We start from the raw sequence: 18,618 nt of genomic DNA, 5'->3' as shown, positions 1-18,618 counted from the left end.
GCGGGGGTGCGGTGTGTGTGAGTGTGCGGGGGTGCGGGGTGTGTGTGTGTGCGGGTGTGTGCGTGTGCGGGTGTGTGTGTGTGTGTGCAGGTGTGTGTGCGGGGGTGCATGTGTGTGAGACTGGGTGTGTATTGGGTGTGCGGGTGTGTGTGCACATGTCTGCGTGTCGGGGTGCGGTGTGTGTGTGTGTGTGCGCGGGTGTGTGTGCGGGGGTGCGGTGTGTGTGTGTGTGCGGGGGTGTGTGCGGGGGTGCGGTGTGTGTGAGTGTGCGGGGGTGCGGGGTGTGTGTGTGTGCGGGTGTGTGCGTGTGCGGGTGTGTGTGTGTGTGTGCAGGTGTGTGTGCGGGGGTGCATGTGTGTGAGACTGGGTGTGTATTGGGTGTGCGGGTGTGTGTGCACATGTCTGCGTGTCGGGGTGCGGTGTGTGTGTGTGTGTGCGCGGGTGTGTGTGCGGGGGTGCGGTGTGTGTGTGTGCGCGGGTGTGTGTGCGGGGGTGCGGTGTGTGTGTGTGTGCGGGGGTGTGTGCGGGGGTGCGTGTGTGTGAGACTGGGTGTGTATTGGGTGTGCGGGTGTGTGTGCACGTCTGCGTGTCGGGGTGCGGTGTGTGGGTGTGTGTGTGCGCGCGCGGGTGTGTGTGCGGGGGTGCGGTGTGTGTGCGGGGGTGCGGTGTGTTTGTGTGCGGGGGTGCGTGCGGGAGTGCGGTGTGTGTGTGTAGGGGTGTGCGGGTGTGCGTGTGACGGTGTGTGCACGTGTCTGTGCACGTCTGTGTGCGGGAGTGTGCGGGTCTGTGTGTGTGTATGACTGTGTGTGCGCACATGTCTGCGTATCTGTGTGCAGGGGTGTGCACGGGTGTGTGTGCATGTGAGTGTGCACATGTTTGTGTGCGGGTGTGTGTGCACATGTCTGTGCGTGTGCATGTGTGCGTGGTGTGTGCATGTATGTACCGGGGGGTGTGTGTGTGCATGCATGTGTGTGTATGTGTGCACAGGAGTGTGTGTGTGCATGTGTGTGTATTGCATGTGTGCCTGTGGGCACAGATATGTGTGCATGTGTGCACGTGTGCATGTCACAGCATCACAGAATGTCTGGGGTTGCTTTGTGCTGCAGCAGCAGAGTCCTTGCCCTTAAAAGATCGGGGTTCCCACCCTGACAGAGCCCACCCGGGCACCAGCGAGGGGCTGGACCCACTTTCGGGGTGACAAAACCCTTCAGGGAGGTGAAAAACTGCTGTACAAGTACAGCCAAACACAGCGACAGATCCGACCAGATCCTCAGTTGCTGCCACTGATAGAGGAGTGATAATTTACACAGAAGAACAATTTAGTCAGTGCCAGAAAATAAACTGCCAACAAATCAGGGTGAGCAGGGTCATGGATACAGCCCCGTGTGCTCCCAGCCAGGGGGTCCTTGGGGGTGGCAGGGGGGGAAAAAAAGGAGGAGCTAACATCCCTGGGGGTTGTGGGAGCAGGGGCTCAGGGGAGCCACATCCCAGCAGTTGCACAGGGATGAGAGCACCTTCGTCATCTCCTTTGCTCCCAGACCCTAACGTGGAGCTGGGTCCTCCCAGCATTTGGATAGAACGTTTCTTACTGTCCTGCTACCCAGGAGCTGCCAGCTCTGCCTGGCATTGGCAGGAGGAAAAAGTCAGTCTGAGGCAACCGGCAGGTTTGGGAACTTCATCCTGTGTGAATAACACAGGTGAAAGGTGAGCAGGGCAGGTGATGGCTTCAGGGAGCCAGGCAGCCCACCTGCAACCCCCAGCCCACCCTCCCCTCCCATCACCAGGCTCCTCCACACCCTGCTTGTGCTACCCCAATGCAAGGCGAAGTTTGTTTTATTCCCAGCACCACTGCTGGATGGGTTTTGTCTCCGAATGCAGAGGGGTGATTTCAGTCTCATCCCTCTCCAAACCTCCTGCTCAACCTCATCCTCTCTTGAGGTTTTTTCAAGAAAATGTCGAAGCCCGTGAAAGCAGCAGCTCTGCTGTGGAGGCAGCTCCTTCCTGCTGGAGCAGAAAACCAGCCTGTGTCCTGCTGGCCCTGCTGGAGCAGCTGGGGGCTGGTTCACACCCCCTGCCCTGTGCTGTAGGGCTCTTCTCTGGCTGATGGCAGATTGGCATAGATCTCCTTCTGCTCCGGCCGGGGCTTCTGTACTCTGGCATATAAAGTCTCTTTTTCGTCTTCCAAACACTAGGAAAAGAGGGGGGGAAAAAACGAACAAAAACAACAAAACCAAACCATCTTTCACAGGGTTGCTTCAGGGCAACAAGATCTGCAAGAACCTTTTTCTTGGCAGCCTTAAGCACCCAGGAGCAGCCATGGAGACTGAAGAGGGCACCCACATTACCCACTGGCTTGGCACGTCCCTTTGCAGCCCCCTCCCTATTCACCCAACCCCTCCTGCCGCCCACGCTGCTGCCCACCCACCTCCAGCTTCCAGCTCGGTGCTGCTTTGCCCTCCCCTACCTGATAGCTGTGCCTGACCTCCATGTACTCGGTCGTGGTGTTTTTCAGGCTGCGGAGAGCCTCGGCGTTGCTGTACAGCTGGTTCCCCGCTGTGCGGGTGCTGTGGTTAATGACCGAGTAGTTCAAGGCATCTGCTCCCTGGCATGTGAAGGAGAGGGATGAGCCCTTCACCCCCTGCTGCTCCCCTGCCCGCCCCCCCTGCCTGCAGGCCAGAGGGTGGGAACACCTCTCATCCTGCTGCCTTTCCCAGCCGAGAGCTGAGATGGCTGCAGGAGCACTGGGGGAAAATGTAACCTGTTGATCTAGGGGCTGGATCAACACTGCACAGGAGAAATGGGCTTAGTGACACTGGCCCCTCCTCGAGAGCTGGCAGGAAACATTAGAAAACACTTCTCAAGTAGTGGCCAAAGATCAGCTGTCCCCCAGCCTCCTCAGACATGCTTTGCTGCAGGTTGCCAAAGCTGCTTCATTCAGAGAAGCAGCTCCCCTGCTTGGAGGGGGTTGGGGAGAAACCTCTCAGCTCAATTCTAAATTCCCTTCCCAGGAATGCCCTGCCAGTCACACAAAATCCCTGGTTGGGTCTTTATATTGGGGAATGGAGCCCGACGGATCCTCCCAGCCTAAAGGGCCACAAACCTGGCTGAAAGCAAAAGGTCTTGGCAGCTTGTTTGCTCAGCTCAGGGTGTAGTGTTCCCCCCTCCCAGCTCCAAGCGCACCATCCCAAGACCTTGCCCAGTTTGCCTTACTGCCTGTGATGTGCTGCGAGTCCTGTCCATCTCCATAGCTGCTCCCAAGAGGGCTGGATGAAGCACAGACATGGTGAGACACGAGTGAAGCCAGAGGGAAAAAAATGTATTAAAATACCATGCTGTGAATCCCGCTGTGAAAAGGAAAGGAACCTGCTGCCCCAGCAAACATCTAAACTGGAGCAGTTAAAATAAAACTGGTGTTATCCCCTCCCATCCCTTCCTGTCCTTCATACTGGCCTTAAACTTTGCATTAAGCCTCGTGCAAGCCTGGCCAAGACAACTGAGTGTGTCTGGAGAAGCCAATGATGTCCAAACTCCAGTGGGTGCCCTGGTGGGCAGCACCCATCCCAAGAGCTGCCGTTCCCCACCCCCACAGGGATCAGACCTGTGGGACAGTCCCATTGCTCCCTTGGGGGAAGGAGACCTTGGTGGAAATCTCCCTGAGGGACCCAGGAATTGGATGGATCAAGGAGGGAATGAAATAAGGGGGAGAAAGAAGAAATACAAGGGAAAAAGCCAAAGGCAGCAGAAGACCTGGTGCAGAAAAAGTGTGTGTGGCAGTGGCAGCTTTGCTTACCCTTCTTCCTCTTCCTGGACAGCATAACCAGAACTCCAACAGCAATTAGAAGCAAAAGAAGAACCACCACGATGCCTGGAATGAGGATGTGCTCAACCACATTCAAGCTGCAAGAAAAAAAAATTCTGTTCCCACACACACATCTCCTGAGAAGCAGACTGTGGAGGAACCAGCATGGAACAGCTGTGGGGGCTGGGGCTCTCCTTGCGAGGAAGAGAAGCATGTGTGAGGGTGGCCAGACTGCAAGCTGGGCACAGAGCAAAGCACACTGAAAACTGCAGGAGCAAAGGGACACTCGGCTCTGGGATCTGCTGTGTCTTCACTGTTTTAAGGATCAATTCCTAATTTTGCTCTGAGTTAGTTCCACTACTTGTAATGGGCAACCAGGCAAGGTCAGTGTGCCGACTTGGCACGATGATGGGAAGCCTCAGCTTTGTGCATTTCCTGCATCACTTCTAAGAAGCAGAAGAAGAGAGAGGAAGCTCTGCCATCCCAATTTCATGCTTTTTCAACCATCTCTGTGGGCCTGTGTGTGACTACAAAGCAGAACAAGACCCAGCCCAGCACTTGGTTTTGCACAAGCAAACAGTCTCTCTGAGTTTTGAGGAAGGAAATTGGGTCAGTGCTGATGCTAGAAGCCAGTTCTCCCATGGTGGTAACTAGCACCTTGCTTAAGCTGTAAGGACAGGGGACAAGCAGGGCTTTGCTGGGGCCAAGCAACCAGGGGTGCTGGGATTAATTTCCATGTGGAGTGGCTGTCTGAAAGGATGACATGTTGATCTCTAAAGGCAAAAGCAGAAGGTATGAATCCTTAAGGGAGGTGTGAAGAGCCTGGAGGGCTGCAGGGCTCCAACTGCACGAGGGGGACCTCATGGAGGGAGGTGGCTGCTGTGGCAAGAGCTGGTACTCGCCGTGCAGGGTTGGAGCCGTCGTGGTAGGAATGATTTGGTCCTGGTTGCACAGCTTTCCCTCGGGGTGTTATCTGTGTGGGAACTGATACAGAGGAAGTGAGATGAGCATGCTTGGTGGTCGAGGCATAGGGTGATGCTGGGGAAGAAGGAAGAGGAGCTGTAACAAAAAGAGGAGAGGCTCAGTCAGTCTCCCTGCCTCTGCGGAGGAAAAATCTGCAGGTTTTGCAGCGAGTCAGAAGTGATCCACTTACTGTCACACCAGGAGATGCTGGGGCCCCTCTGCCATGTCACAGAATCACAGAATCATCAAGGTTGGAAAAGACCTTCAAGATCATCAAGTCCAACCCTCAGCACTACAACCCCCAACCACTAAACCATCTCCTGAAGCACCATGTCCACCCATTTTTTGAACACCTCGACAGACAGTGCCTCCACCACCTCCCTGGGCAGCCTGTTCCAATCTCTCACCACTCTTTCTGTGAAGAAATTTTTCCTAATACCCAATCTGAAACTCCCCTGGCACAACTTGACCCCATTTCCCATTGTCCTATCTCTAGTCACTAGGGAAAAGAGACCAACACCCACCTCACTATAATCCCCTGCCCCTGTCCAGGAGGTTTTTTGTAGTCCTAGTCCCGCCCCCCCCTCCAAAATATGTGCACACACATGTGCATGTAGCAGTTCACCCTGCAGGAGAGGGTCTGGGACCTGCCAGTCCCATAAAACTGTCTCACCACAGGGGCTGGTCCCTGGCAACAGGATGGAGAGGGACATTCCCTAAGCCAAGGGCCTGGTGCCCCCATGAAGTGCCTGACCCGAACTGGGTGAGAGGCTGAGGGACTCCCTGCTGTTATAAAATCAGGCAAGGAGAGCACACACAGCACTAGCAGGATCTGCTGAGTGGGGAAAATGGGGCAAGGAGAGCAGGGTGCTGCACCCCAGCAATGGGGGTGGCTGACCCAGGGAAGTGGCTGTGGTGAGACCTGGGCCCAGGGGATGGGTGAAGGTGGCACCAGCTATGGTAGCCGCCTGCTAAGCCCTGGTGACAACCCCTGGGGCTGTGCCACGGGGCCTGGGCACCCACCTCCCTGCAGTCCCCACCTCTGCCATATGTACTTGGGCAAGGCTACACAGCAATGCTGGACCGGGGGACGCACAAGTACAGACCTGGGGACACGATCACCTCCACACTGTGACTCAGATCAACCGAGGCTTTGCCCGTTCGCACCCCGCAGAGGTGGGTGCCGCTGTCCCCCTTGGTCAGGTTGTGAACGATCACCGTGATCTCTCGAGATTCACGATTGTCCCGGATGGAGAATCGGCCCTGCCGCACCACGGGCTGCTGCCTCGAGGTAATGACGATGTCTTCATCACAGGTGAAAAGTGTTCCCGGGACACACCAGAATTTCGGCTGCATCTCCCGGCCGGGCCGGTACTTACAGGTCACTCTGAGGGACCCCCGCAGGAATCCCCGCACTTCGTCCGGCCCCGTCACTGCCCAGCAGCCTGCGGAGACACACGGAACCGCGGGAGTGCTGCTGCTGCTGCTGCTGCTGCTGCTGCTGCTGCTGCTGCTGCTGCTGCCACCGCCACCGCCACCACGGTCACCGTTCCCCCCCTCGGGGCCGCCTCCCCGGAGTCGCGCCGGGACTCGGGGTCCCCGGCCCGGCCTTACCTGGCAGCAGAGCCCAGGCGAGCAGCGGCAGCAGCTGCATGGCCGCTCCGGGACGGCGGGGCTCGACCTCCAGCCGCACCCTGTTCCTTTCGGTGGGGCTCTGCCCGCCTCCGGGGCCACTCACGATGAACCGCCCGCCCCGTCAGGGCGGAGCGCCGGGAGCCCTGGGGCAGCTCAGCCGCGGGAGCCGGCGGAGAGAACAGACGGAGACGCGGAGCGGTGGCGGAGACGTTTTATTGCAGCGGCAAGGCCCGAGGGGGCCCCGGGGCTGCCGCCCCGGCCTCGCCCGCGCCGTCGGCGCTCGGTGTCCCGGCGCTGCTGTGGGGCCTGGTCGGGGCCTCAGCCGCCCCGCAGGCTGACCCAGAGCACGGCTCCGATCATGGCCAGCAGTGCCAGCACCTGCAGCCCCGCCAGCACCGGGAAGTAGCGGAAAGGGCCGAGGCTGCCCGCCGGAGTGTCCGTACCCGCCGTGGGCAACTGGGAGTTCCGGACTGCAAATGCGAAGGGGACACAGATGCAGCGGGTGCCTGCGGGCACCGACCCGCCCCTGTCCCTCTCCATCCCCCACCCCCACTGCCATCTCCTCCCGCAGCCCAGTCCCGGCCCCTCGACGTGGCAGTCACGGTGTGTGGGAGAGTGGGCACTGGTGCTGTGCGGGCAAGGGACGTGCAAGGACTGACCTGGGGACACGGTCATCGCACCAGTGCTCTCACCACGCCAGGGTGTGCCCGGTTGCAGGCTGAGAGGCAGGGGGGCGGTCGGAAGGATAGAGGTGCCCAGCCTGCTCGTTGGCACTGCAAGTGCAAGGGGGCCACACCACAGAGGCTGCAGGTGCCTGCGGGCACTGACAGTCCCTGTCCCCGTCCATGCCCCCGCCCGCGGTGCCATCTCCTCCCGCAGCCCGGCCTCAGCCCCACCGACGTGGTCAGTCGTGCTGTGCAAGGCGGGAACGTGCGGGGACTGACCTGGGGACACGATCACCTCCACACGGTGACTCAGATCAACCAAGGCTTTGCCCGTTCGCACCCCGCAGAGGTAGATGCCATTGTCCCCCTTGGTCAGGTTGTGCACGATCACCGTGATCTTTCGAGATTCACGATTGTCCCGGATGGAGAATCGGCCCTGCCGCACCACGGGCTGCTGCCTCGAGGTGATGACGATGTCTTCATCACAGGTGTAAAATGTTCCCGGGACACACCAGAATTTCGGTTGCATCTCCCAGCCGGGCCGGTACCTACAGGTCACTCTGAGGGACCCCCGCAGGAATCCCCGCACTTCGTCCGGCCCCGTCACTGCCCAGCAGCCTGCGGAGACACACGGAACCGCGGGAGTGCTGCTGCTGCTGCTGCTGCCACCGCCACCGCCACCACGGTCACCGTTCCCCCCCTCGGGGCCGCCTCCCCGGAGTCGCGCCGGGACTCGGGGTCCCCGGCCCGGCCTTACCTGGCAGCAGAGCCCAGGCGAGCAGCGGCAGCAGCTGCATGGCCGCTCCGGGACGGCGGGGCTCGACCTCCAGCCGCATCCTGTTCCTTTTGGTGGGGCTCTGCCCGCCCCCGGGGCCACCCTCTCTGAATCACGCACCCTTTCGCGCTTACCTCTTCCTGCAGCCCCGACCTGCCCCCCCGACGAGGTCAGTGGGGCTGTGCAGGGCAGGGACTTGCAGGGCCTGACCTGAGGACACGGCCACCTCCGTGCCATGACTCTCTTCATGCATGGCTTTGGCCATTCGCACCCCATTGCAGTAGATGCCCATGTCCCCCTCAACCAGGTCTTCCATGGTGACAGTGATCATTCACCATGCATGACCATTCTGGATGGAGAATTGGTGTCTGCCACACCATAGGCAGTGATTCTGAGAAACCTCAGTTTCAGCAGCAGCTTCGAGGTGCTGGCAGCGTAGGCAGCACAAGTACAAGGTTTTCCTGGTTTGCAGCAGAATCTCATCTCCATCTCCTGGCCGATCTGGTGTGTGCAGGTCACCCAGAGGGAACTCCCCAGGACTCCTAGCACAGTGTCTGTCTCCATCACCACCCAGCAGCCTACGGGGTCACAGGAGCTGGGGGAGTGCTGCCAACTCATGGACATCTCTCCCTGTGGCCACCCAGTGTGAGGCTGGAGCCCCAGGGCTCCCCTCAGCTGTGCTGGGCAGCAGCCCCCAGGCCTACAGCAGGAGCTGCACGGGTAGGCTGGCCCTGCCTCCTGCTCCTCACACTCCTTTATGGTGGAGTCTCTCAGGCTTTACTTCCTCTTCTGCCCGGGAGGCTAAATTCGTTGCTGCTGGAGGTTTGGCAAGAGCATGAGGTTCCTTGTTTCCTCTGTATCAGCTGGCTTCCTGCCCCCCCCATCACTGAGAGCACTGCCATGCACTGTCCCCTGAGCCCTGCTCCCCTGCTCTTGCCCCTGATCCTTCCTTTGCTCCAGGTTTTTCCCTTTCTGCCCCTGGCACATCTCCCACGGCAGGGTGCAGTCCCACATCTCCATGTCTCACTGTCCCAGCAGGGGATTTCCTCTTAAGAGGTGGCTCACCCCTCTGAAAGGATGCCTCAGCCCCAGATGTGGCCCCAGGCTGGGCAGTGAGGGTGGCACAGTGCTCCTGCATGGCACCCTGTCCCCCCCTTGGGAAGTGCAGAAGGGAGCCCCAGGCTGTCCTCAGCATGTCACCCAGGGCTGTTCCCAGTACAGCCCTTCTGCAGGTCAGTAGCTTCATGCCCAGTGCCCCGATTGGGTCTCTCCTGGCCTCCCCTCTGTCCCCATCCCTTGTCCCCTGGATGTACCAGACCCGGTATCCAGCCTCCCACTCATGGGTGACTTGCTAAGCCTGCTCTGGGTTGGGCAAGCCCTTCAGATGAAGCTCCCAGAGGTGAGGGAGAGTTTGGGGACAGGCAGGGACAGTCAGGACAAACACAAGCAGGGACCAGACCCATGCTGGGTGTCACAGGGTCTTTCTCCTACAGCCCCACACTGGCCCCAGCTCAGACCAAAGCCTCACACATGGACCTGCTACTGGTACCATCACAGCTCTGGCCCTGGTGGAGGAAAAGACAAATTTATTGCCAATGGTTGGGTCCAGTTTAGCAGTCCTGAGAGTGTTTCTTGGTAGAGACAAAACTGAGCTGTCCCTGTCCCTGACTTGTGCCTAGCCCTGAACCCTGGTCCCTGACAGCAATTCTCTGTGGGTGAAGGGTCCTTGAGCATCACCCAGGCCAAGCTCTGGGCTTCCAGGTCTCCCTGTGCAGCTGCTCCAGGGTCCCTTCCCCTGTAGTGAACAACCTGGTAGCCCTGAGGTTCCCCATGGCTCTGCCTTGGAGCTGCCACCTCTATCCCCTCCACACATGGTGGCTCCGGAACAGGGTTGTCCCCACCAGATGGTGCCACAGGTCGTCCTAGATGGGACACTCCAGGGACAGGAGGTCTCACCCACTCCCCTGGAGTTCCTTGGAGCTTCCTGGCTCCTGCTTGTCCATCCAGGAGGTGGCACCTGCCAGGCCCGGGAAAATGAAGCCCTTCAAACCCATAGAAGTTGAGAGTCCAGCACAGCCCCAGGCCCTGTGCTCCCAGGGTGCTCCTGGCTGGAGCAGGCAGTGGAGTGTCAGGAGGAACAAAGTGGGGGCACAGGGCCAGGCTCCTCAGCTCACTCCCTCCCACTCCCAAAGTGCTGCATCTGCAGCAGAGGTTTTGCCACGTGGGGCTGGAGTGGGCTGCAAGTTCCTGGTTCATGCCTGCTCCTGGCACCTCAGGCATTTTGGTTCCTTAAACAGAGCCAAGGAGAAGCAATTCTCTTCCAGAGCTCTCTGGGGGAAAGCTGGTTGTGCCATGAAATGCTGGATGTGGCACAGCTCAAGGGGGGATGGAGGTGGCCATGCTACTAGTGCCATTCCACCCCGTGGGACACAAGCAGATGTAAGGAGCAGGGGTTTGGCAGCGTTTTGACAGACACAGAACCTGAAAAACAATGGGAGCAATGAGAAAAGGAGCCCACAGTGCGGCTGGGTGTGATGTGAGCTTTGCTCTCAGGCTGAGGGTGGAAAGTAGCTGTAGAGGCGGAGAAAACTGTGGAATTAGAGGGTTTCTCAGCTCTTGCTCAGCTGGAGACAGGCATTTGGTTGCACTGAGCAGGGCTGGCAGGGCTGAGGGCTCCTCTCCTTGTGCCAGGGTTTGGCTGTGGTGGAACTGGCACCTGTGTGGCCCCCTGTGATCTAATGTGCCCCACAGCCACACCACAGCATGTCCCTACACAGCCCCACACATCAGCATCAGCAGCCACCAGCACCCCGGTGGTGCTGAAAGCAGGAGGAGGGAACAGGTGGATGGATGGACAGACAGACAGACAGTCAGGCACTTGCAGGATACTCAGGCTTTATTGCAAAATTATCTTCAGGTGGCAGCCCCAGCTCAGCAGATACAGGCTCTCTGTGCCCCAAACCCTCCCCTCTCCAGCATGGGGGCTGGCAGGAGGGGCCGAGGCTTCCCAAGGAAAGATGCACTCGGTGCTGAGCAGCTCCCAGCCCGGGGGGGCGGTGATGGGTGTCGCAGCCCCGGCAGGATGGGGGGCAAGGGGACAGAAGGGTGACTCTGTGTCTCCAGGGCAGACGGACAGTCCAGTGTCCCGGTGCTGTCAGCCACCTCCAGGAGCTGCAGGTTTTCCTGGTTGTGGCTGCTGCCCCAGGTCCTCACACAGGCAGCCCCACATGCCAGGACCAGCACCACGGCCACTTTCACACCGAGCAGAAGCAGCAGGTAGGTGACATCGAGCTGGGACCTGGGCAGGAGAAAGGAGGTGTTGCTAGAGCTTGAGTAAGGTCTGGGCAACAAGGATGAGGGTGAGGGCACTTGCATGTCTGCTAGCCACCCTGCTTGCCCCTGGGATGCTCCCTGAAGCTGCTGCAACCAGGAGGACCCAGGGTTGGCGGACGCACACAGGGGAAGAGTTGTCTTGGACCGGGGGGATTGTGTTTGGGGTTTGCCTGGACCCCAAGCCCTGACTCACAGCACTGGAGGCTTCCCAGTGTGGCCATTGGTGGGTAACGGGCTCATGTTGCTGCCCTCGGATGTGGTTGAAACAGCTGTGAAGGAAACACAGAGTCAGAGGAAAGTGCAAGCACCGTCCCCTGCACCCTGTCCTGTCCCCTCTGCAGGGGGCTTCCTACCCCAAGACTTTGTTTGTGTAGATGGGGTTCCTCGGACAATTCACTGGGCACCAGGGAGGAGGAGAAAGGAAAGGGGGCTTTAAATGGGAGGGACTGGGGACCACAAAGGATGGGCTCGCAGAAGCAGAGACCCTAAAGGGAAGCAAGGGAGAGGCCCAGCTCTGCACGCAACTCCACACAACCTCCTCCACCCAAATTTGCACCAGGGCAGCCTCCAGCAGCTCTCAGTGCCTGCCAGGAATTTGCTCCTGCTCTGACAGCCCCCATGTTCCCCTGGCTGGGGAGTCCCTGCCCCCAGTGCTGTGACCCAAGTGACTCAAGTCACAGACTCCATTGCACACCCCTGCTTTGCTCCCAGCCCGACTTTACCTGGAGAGACCATCACCGCAGTGGTGTGCCACGTGTCGAACCACAGCCTCCTATCCACTCCACAGAAGTACCAGCCGGTGTCCTCCAGTGTCATGTTGCTCAGCACCACCGTGAACGAGTGTGCTGCGTGTTTGTCCCCAATGGACACCCTGCCCCGTGTCACCGTCACCTCCGAGCCGTTGGTTTGGGCAACGCGGTGGCAAGTCCAGAGGGAGTCCTGGCGGCACCAGTACTTGGGGTTGTGCTTGTAGCGTGGCTTGTAGCTGCAGGACACCTCCAGTGACCCACCCTGCCTGCCTGTCACCTGTGCAGGGCCTGTCACTGCCCAGCCACCTGTGGGGGACGTGGAGAGGTGCTGTAAGCAAGTATGGCATCACCTCGGGGAACCCAGAGGGATCTGAACCTGGGGTGCTCGGGGGCACCCTGTCCTGAGGGAGGTCGTGCCACGCACCTGCTGTGCTGGGGAGCAGTGCTGAGATGACACGTCCCCGGTCATCAAAAAAGAGCCCCAGTCAAATATGTTATCAAACAGGCAAAAAGCCTCATTCCTAGGGCTTGTGTGACAGCAACACAAAGAGAGCTCAGAGATCACCCCTGTAGCTGTCTGCTGGCCACCAGAAAAGGACAGTACCAGCTGGGCTCTTGCCCTGACCACAGAGGGCTTCCTGAGCTGGCTTTGTCCCAGCCTCTCCGCAGCTCTGCCAGAGCCCAGGATTGGGAACCACCTGGCCTGTGCTCCTGGGTCTCACCTGAGAAAAGGGTCCAGATCAGGAAAATCCTCATCCTCCAGCTGCTCACTCCTGACGCAGACTTCTCCCCGTGGTCATTCACAAAGTATCCAGTGAGATAGATCCAGGTTCATGCACGTCCAGCGTCCCAAGAGTTTCCCAAACCTTCTTCTCCCATCTCTTCCTTGGGCAGTGCTTACCCACAGACCCTGGATGTCTCTTTTAAAGTCAGTTCCTTCCTCTCCTTTGCCAAGGAACTGTGAGTCACCCTGGGGGTGTCTCATGAGAGAGACTCCTCTTTCACTGAAAAAGCTGCTGGCTCCCAGAAACCCGCCAAACTGTAGTAGGTTCCTCTGCTGTGATGCTCATCCCAGTGGGGAACACAGCCCCTTCCCCATGCAGAGAGCCCAGAGGGCTTTGGGGGGGGGCTTACAGGAGAATTGGGCCAGAGTGGGGGTCGAGGGACGAGGGCAGATCGAATGCAGGTCAGCTCCTGTGGATGGACCGGTTGGGACTGCCAGGATGCTGCGGCTCTGATGGACTGGGATGACAAACTAGGACTGGGATGACACACTATGATGACAAGACTGGGATGGTGGACCAGCCATGCCCACTGCTCCCAAGCCAGCTGCCAGTGTGAGCTGGGCTGCTTTTGTTTGTTTTCTCAAGCGGAAGTGTCTCATTTCTCCCCCCCCACCCCAAACCTCCTTTTTTTTTGACACAGCGGTGGGTTTAGAGTGACAACACTGTTTGTCTCTTGACATTGTTTTCACTAGAAGTTTCAAAAACCCAAACACAAAAAGCAAAGCATCTTCCCTGGCAACTGCCTTGCAACAGTTTCCTTCCTTCATGTCCCCTGGAAAGAGCCGAAAACACAACCCCCCATCTCTGCTAGAGGCTGAGGCTGCTCCTTCCCCCTGTGCCCTCCTTGTGATCCCACCATGGCAAGAGGAAGTTCTGGGCTTTCATCCGGCCATCAAGGAACCCATTTATTCCCAGCCAACCAGCTGACTGGTGGTGAGCCAAGTTGCTGCAAATAGCAGCAAGATTTAAATTCAAGAAGTGGCTGGACATTGCAGACCCTGCTGATAAACCCTCCTGGAAAGGCCGGAGCCCTTCTCAACCAGCCAGGGCTCCAGCTGCCTCCTCAGCTGTTCCTGTTTTCCTTGCTTTGAGAGTTGACTCCCAGTGCCCCTCCTAACGCAGCCCCAGAAGTACTGGGGTGCCCCTAAGGACCCCCAAAGGGGACAGCAGCAGCAGAGTGGCTCTGTGGACACACCACACTGACCCCTTTCCACTCCAGACCAATTTCTCACAGAAGAATTTCTTTATTGGGTTTATCTGAACCCGAAGCAATGCTTTTGCTGCTGAGCCAGGAAAACATCCCACTCCTCAGCCTGCGTGGGAAAGGGGAATGTGGGATCTGGTTTCTTGCCAGCTGAGACGTGCTGCTCGATCCACCCAAGCAGCACAGGGGCAGGGGGTTTGGGGTTCTGCAGGCCAGGGGACAGTGCCAGCATGGCTGTCACATCACCTAGAAGCCACGGTGATGGGACAGCAGCAGCCACCTCCTGCAAGGCTCCTTCGCCTCCTCTGCCACAGCGAGGACGTCCCCATGGGTGATCACAAGAACATTCCCCCAGGGATGGGGGCCCCACAGGGCCCCTCTGCCCACGAGAGATAATCCACTGGGAGAAGCAGGAAACCTCTTCTCCTGGGAAGCATTGGCCAAGCGTCCCCACCACCCCCTGCTGTCACAGGGTGTTTGCGTAGATACCATCGTCCTCAGGCTCGGGATCCTGCTTCGTGTCACTGCGGCCACCCTGGTGAGGGGACAGCGTGTCACCACAGCCCTGCGGCACCGCCGGGTGAGGCAGGGGCTGCCCAGGGCAAGCAGCTGCACTGCGAGGCCCCTGCCTGCACAGCCCAGGCTGCCTGCACTGTCCTCTCCGGGGGTTCTCACCTCTGCCGGGTCCAGCTCGTCGCTGCAGAGGTGCCCGTGCTCTGGCTCTGCGGCCCTGCCCTCCTTGCGGGGGACGGCGGGGACTTTGGTGCGAGGGGGCAGCGGGCCAGGAAGAAGAGACACGGGGGGAGGTTCTCTGTGTCGCTGGGAGGGAGGAGCTCCCTGCAGCCTCTTGCCCGGGATGGGTTTGTCCCGCAGGCCCTGGGACAGGCACTGCGGTGTGTCTGGGACGGGACCGGCTTGGGCACCGTTACCTTCCCTCCTGCACAGGGTGCAGAGGAGCCTGGCGGAGCCGGCAGCAGCCAGGAGGGAGAGTAGGACCATGCTGGGCACCAGGACACTCAGGGCTGGTCCCTCGGGGCTGCAGGGGAGGGGAGAGGAGTGGAGCTGGTTCTCCCCTTCCCCAGGCTTCTGCAGTGCCCTGCGTGCTGATGCCCTCCCACAGCCCCCCCACAGCCAGCCACGAAGCAGGACAACAGCCTGGCATCCTACATGGTCCCTGCTGCTGCATGTCCCCACCCCCAAATGCCTGGGCTGATAGGTGAAGACCCTGAGTGTCCCTGCAAGCCCCCTTGTGCGTCCACTGCTGCCCACCACAGTGACAGCCATTGCCCTCCCCATGTCCACCCTGTGCCCAGGACCCTGGGCTCACCCTGTGGCTGTGATGTTGGTGGAGGGGGGATGCTCTGAGACCGTGTTGGAGTTCCAGGGGGTGTGGGTGACCGGGAGAACCGCTACGGATGGATAAAGGATGGTCCTGGAGGGAACTGGAGGTTGGAAGTGATCATGGGTCCTCCGTGTCTCCTCTGTCAGTAGATTGATATGTGCCCATGTCCCCTCCACCATGTGCCCTTGCCTTGCCAATCTCCCTGAGGGATAAGCCCTGCCTGAACTTGCTTGTGCCTGCCTGCACCAGCATACCCAGCTGCCCCCCACCCTCTGGGCAGTATTTCCCATGGTGAGACATCCCTCCGCCCACTGTCAAGCAGAGGTTTAGGTGATGGGAGGTTGGACCTACCCCTTTTCCTCATCTAGGGACCCCAGCAATCACCATGGCACTGCCAGGAGTTGGGCTGGGTGGTTGATCCTTGGCCTCAGGGCTGGGGCTCAGTGTAGCAGGTGGCTCTGCTGTCCTACCAGTACAGTGGTGGGTGCCAGGAGCCCAAAAAACAGCCCAGGGATTGACCTTGTGATGGGCTTCATCAAGCTCTGCCTGCATCTGAGTGCATCCCCTAAAGAATGCAACCTGTCACTCTTCCCAGCCTCTGCCACTGGTTTATATTGGGTCCCAGGGGCTCTTTCCTACATTGCTGCCTCCTCCTATGTCCCTGCTGGCCCATGAGCTCGTGGCCTCTCTCAGACAGCAAAACCTCCAGCCAGCTGGACACCAGGGCTTACCTGGGACCACCCTCACTGTCACTGGCTCCATCAGGTCCAAGCCTGTCCTCTCGATTCCACACCAGTAACTCCCAGCATCCTCCTCAGACAGGTCCTCCATGGTGACCAGGACCACACAGAAGATGTGGTTGTCATGGATGGAGACCCGGCCATGCTGCTGGGGTGCTTCTTTCCCTGCTGTCTCCACCACCTTGTGGCAGGAGCCCCGGCTGTCCCCCTGGCACCAGTACTTGTTGTAGTTCTCGTAGCCTCGGGAGTACCAGCAGCGGAGGGAGAGCCTCTCCCCAGCCCAGCCACTGACCTCCCTGGGGACAGTCAGAGCCTGACAAACTGCAAAGAAACCCACCGTGACACTGGGGAGAAACAAGGCTGCAAAGTCAACCTTCCCCTGAGCCTCTCCTCAGCTCCCTTTGGAGAGAAGAACTTTGAGGAACACCCCATCTTCTGGCTCCTAGCCCCAGCCGTGAGGCTATGGTGATGAGAGGCTTTGGCTCCAGCAGTGCCTAACGTGGGGCCCATGCCTTGAGGGGGGGCTTCAGCAGCCCCATGCCCCTTGGTGCCAGTGGGAGCATCTCCAGCATATTCAGAGACTGTCCTTACCTGGGACAAGGAGCCAGCCCCAGCCTGGTAACATCCCCATGGTCCTGCTTTGCTCCGACCTCCTTCCTGCACAGGGCAGCAGGTGGGGGTCACTGAGCTGATGTCCACTCGCCGCTTCTCACGTTGCTTTTTTTGCTGGTGCAGGAGGTGGCTGCTCTGCTGATGGGTTATTTTTATCTGGCCAGGCTTTGCCTCGGGGCTGGAGGTTTTCTGCTGTGGGTGACAAGCTGCTGAGATCCTTTTTTGCAGTCTGGTGCATCTGAAACACACCGGGGAGGGTGGGCAGCTGCAGAAACGGGACATGGGACCCTGCACATCCCACTTGGTTGGTTGGAGGGTGTTGGAGGGGAGGGGTCTTCACACCAAATGGATGCTGTAGAGAGATGCTGGAGCAGATGAGCTCAGCAAAGCTTCCAATGCCAAAACGGGGCAAAACCAGCACAGGAGCTTCAATCTTTGCTTGATCTTTGTAGAGCCCACCTTGCCTTCCCACAGTGCTGGAGGCTGCGCATCCTGGTGCTCCCTAAGGAGTGATGCTGGGGTGGATGCAGCTCAGACCTGGGGCTGTGTCTTGCCTGAGAGGGACATGCTGGGCCCTGCCAGCTCTTGGGAATGTGCGTGCCTGGCTCCAGGCCTGGGCTCTGCTGGTTTGGGGGGAGACATGAAGCATATGGAGAGAGGGGAGCAGGAGTGATCTGGACATCGCCCAGAGTTGCCTCATGTCATTGAAGGCTGGGACTGCGTGACTGGAGGTGAGGTCTGCCCTGGGCCTTGCTGGGAGAGAGTGGTTGGGATGATGTGGGGTTTCCTCCTTCTCCTCTGGCTTTTTAATCCCAGGCATGACCATGCTGGGCCTCAGGGAAAAAATGGAAGCAGGGCTGCATTGCTGGACCTGGCCCAGGCAGTGGCTCGCACGCTGCTCCCACTCCCCATTCAGCATCAGAGCTTCTTGCAGATGCTGAGGATTGGGATGCCCTGGGGAGCCAGCAGTGCCCAGAGGAGCTCCCCTGGCCTGTGGCAAGGCAGGGATGGAGCCCTTTCCCTTTGTTCAGCTCCAGCTTGGCCACCTGCTGCCCAGGCTGCCACCCCAGGGCTGTCCACAGGCCCTTTGTACAGCACCTCCATGCTTCGTTTCCTTTCCACCCCTGTGGTTTTTCTTGCCCTTTCTAAAACTGCTGTGTGGGTTTCCATTTTGCAGCAGGGTGGTTATATTTGGAGAGACAATGAGACCCTCCCAAACAGGGTGTTTTTCCGTCTGCAAATGCCCTGTCTGGGATCGATGGCTGAAATACTGACATGTAAACAGGAGAAGGGGCTGGGGGGAGCAGGATGCGACCCCCTGCAGCCAGGGTCACCAGGACCCTCCCTCCTCCCCATGCTCTCTGGAGGTCTCCTTCCCTTCCCTGAGGACACTGCTGTGAGTTACAGCCTCCCAGTACCATCACAATTTCCACCTGGGGTTTCACTTTGATATTTTTCCTTCCAGTTGTTGAGCCAAGGGGCCCTGGTTGCAGTGGGGGGTCCTGAGTGTGGGGTGTCTATGAGGGTTTTGTAAAGGGGATAGGTCCAGCTCAGCGCCTTGGCCCCAAACCACCTCAGATCCTGAAGGGGAACAGCAAGTTGGAAGCAGACAGGAGTGAAGAGCCTCAGAGCACTGACACAAGAGGCTCTGTCACACGAGCCACACAACATTTATCCCAATTAAAGTGAGTGTCAGGTTGAAAGTGATGAAACTAGAAAGGGAGTGGAACAATTCAGGCAGAAACCAATGCAGCAGAGCGTGGTGTGGAGCCACCCTGCCTAGTCCTCTGCAAGAAACGGGGACAGCCCCATGCAGAGACCTCTCCCAGATCCCCCTGAATCTCCCCTGCATGGCCCCACACCCACAAACCTTCCCCAGCTCCCATTCCACCTTACTGCCCACCACCACAGCTGAGCCATTCAGTCCTCTTCTCTGGGCTTCAGTGGTATTTCCAACCCCAGGTTCTGCTCTAGGGACCTTTGGAAGATAAGGCAGGCATTTCAGACTGTGCTTTC

At 59.0% G+C, this 18,618-nt stretch overlaps 2 protein-coding genes across 2 annotated transcripts; both read right to left on the bottom strand.

Moving 5' to 3' along the window:
• Window positions 1-1,872: 1,872 nt before the first annotated feature.
• Window positions 1,873-7,898, bottom strand: LOC127391944 (CMRF35-like molecule 6). Its single transcript, XM_051635230.1, has 7 exons — window positions 7,820-7,898; window positions 5,869-6,207; window positions 4,702-4,858; window positions 3,791-3,897; window positions 3,211-3,263; window positions 2,465-2,602; window positions 1,873-2,188 (listed from the first exon to the last, which is right to left on the bottom strand). Exons 1-7 carry the CDS (start codon window positions 7,896-7,898, stop codon window positions 2,063-2,065), a joined length of 999 nt encoding a protein of 332 aa, XP_051491190.1. The 3' UTR covers window positions 1,873-2,062.
• A 2,856-nt stretch (window positions 7,899-10,754) lies between these two features.
• Window positions 10,755-13,052, bottom strand: LOC127391769 (CMRF35-like molecule 7). Its single transcript, XM_051634877.1, has 4 exons — window positions 12,642-13,052; window positions 11,893-12,225; window positions 11,364-11,439; window positions 10,755-11,135 (listed from the first exon to the last, which is right to left on the bottom strand). Exons 1-4 carry the CDS (start codon window positions 12,673-12,675, stop codon window positions 10,769-10,771), a joined length of 810 nt encoding a protein of 269 aa, XP_051490837.1. The 5' UTR covers window positions 12,676-13,052; the 3' UTR covers window positions 10,755-10,768.
• Between the last annotated feature and the right edge of the window lie 5,566 nt (window positions 13,053-18,618).

The sequence above is a fragment of the Apus apus genome, chromosome 17 (genome assembly GCF_020740795.1).
Source record: "Apus apus isolate bApuApu2 chromosome 17, bApuApu2.pri.cur, whole genome shotgun sequence".
Taxonomy (NCBI): Eukaryota; Metazoa; Chordata; class Aves; order Apodiformes; family Apodidae; genus Apus; species Apus apus.
Note: the sequence above shows the minus strand (reverse complement) of the source record. Positions and strands in the feature narration are given on the sequence as shown.

Coding starts and splice junctions, on each gene's coding strand:
- LOC127391769 (XM_051634877.1), bottom strand. CDS start 12,675: ATGAGGATTTTCCTGATCTGGACCCTTTTCTCAG. Junction 11,440..11,892: donor TGCGGTGATGGTCTCTCCAG/GTAAAGTCGGGC, acceptor TTTCCTTCACAG/CTGTTTCAACCACATCCGAG. Junction 11,136..11,363: donor ACTGGGAAGCCTCCAGTGCT/GTGAGTCAGGGC, acceptor TCTCCTGCCCAG/GTCCCAGCTCGATGTCACCT.
- LOC127391944 (XM_051635230.1), bottom strand. CDS start 7,898: ATGCGGCTGGAGGTCGAGCCCCGCCGTCCCGGAGCGGCCATGCAGCTG. Junction 6,208..7,819: donor CGCCTGGGCTCTGCTGCCAG/GTAAGGCCGGGC, acceptor GTGTCTCCGCAG/GCTGCTGGGCAGTGACGGGG. Junction 2,189..2,464: donor AGGTCAGGCACAGCTATCAG/GTAGGGGAGGGC, acceptor CTCTTTTCCTAG/TGTTTGGAAGACGAAAAAGA.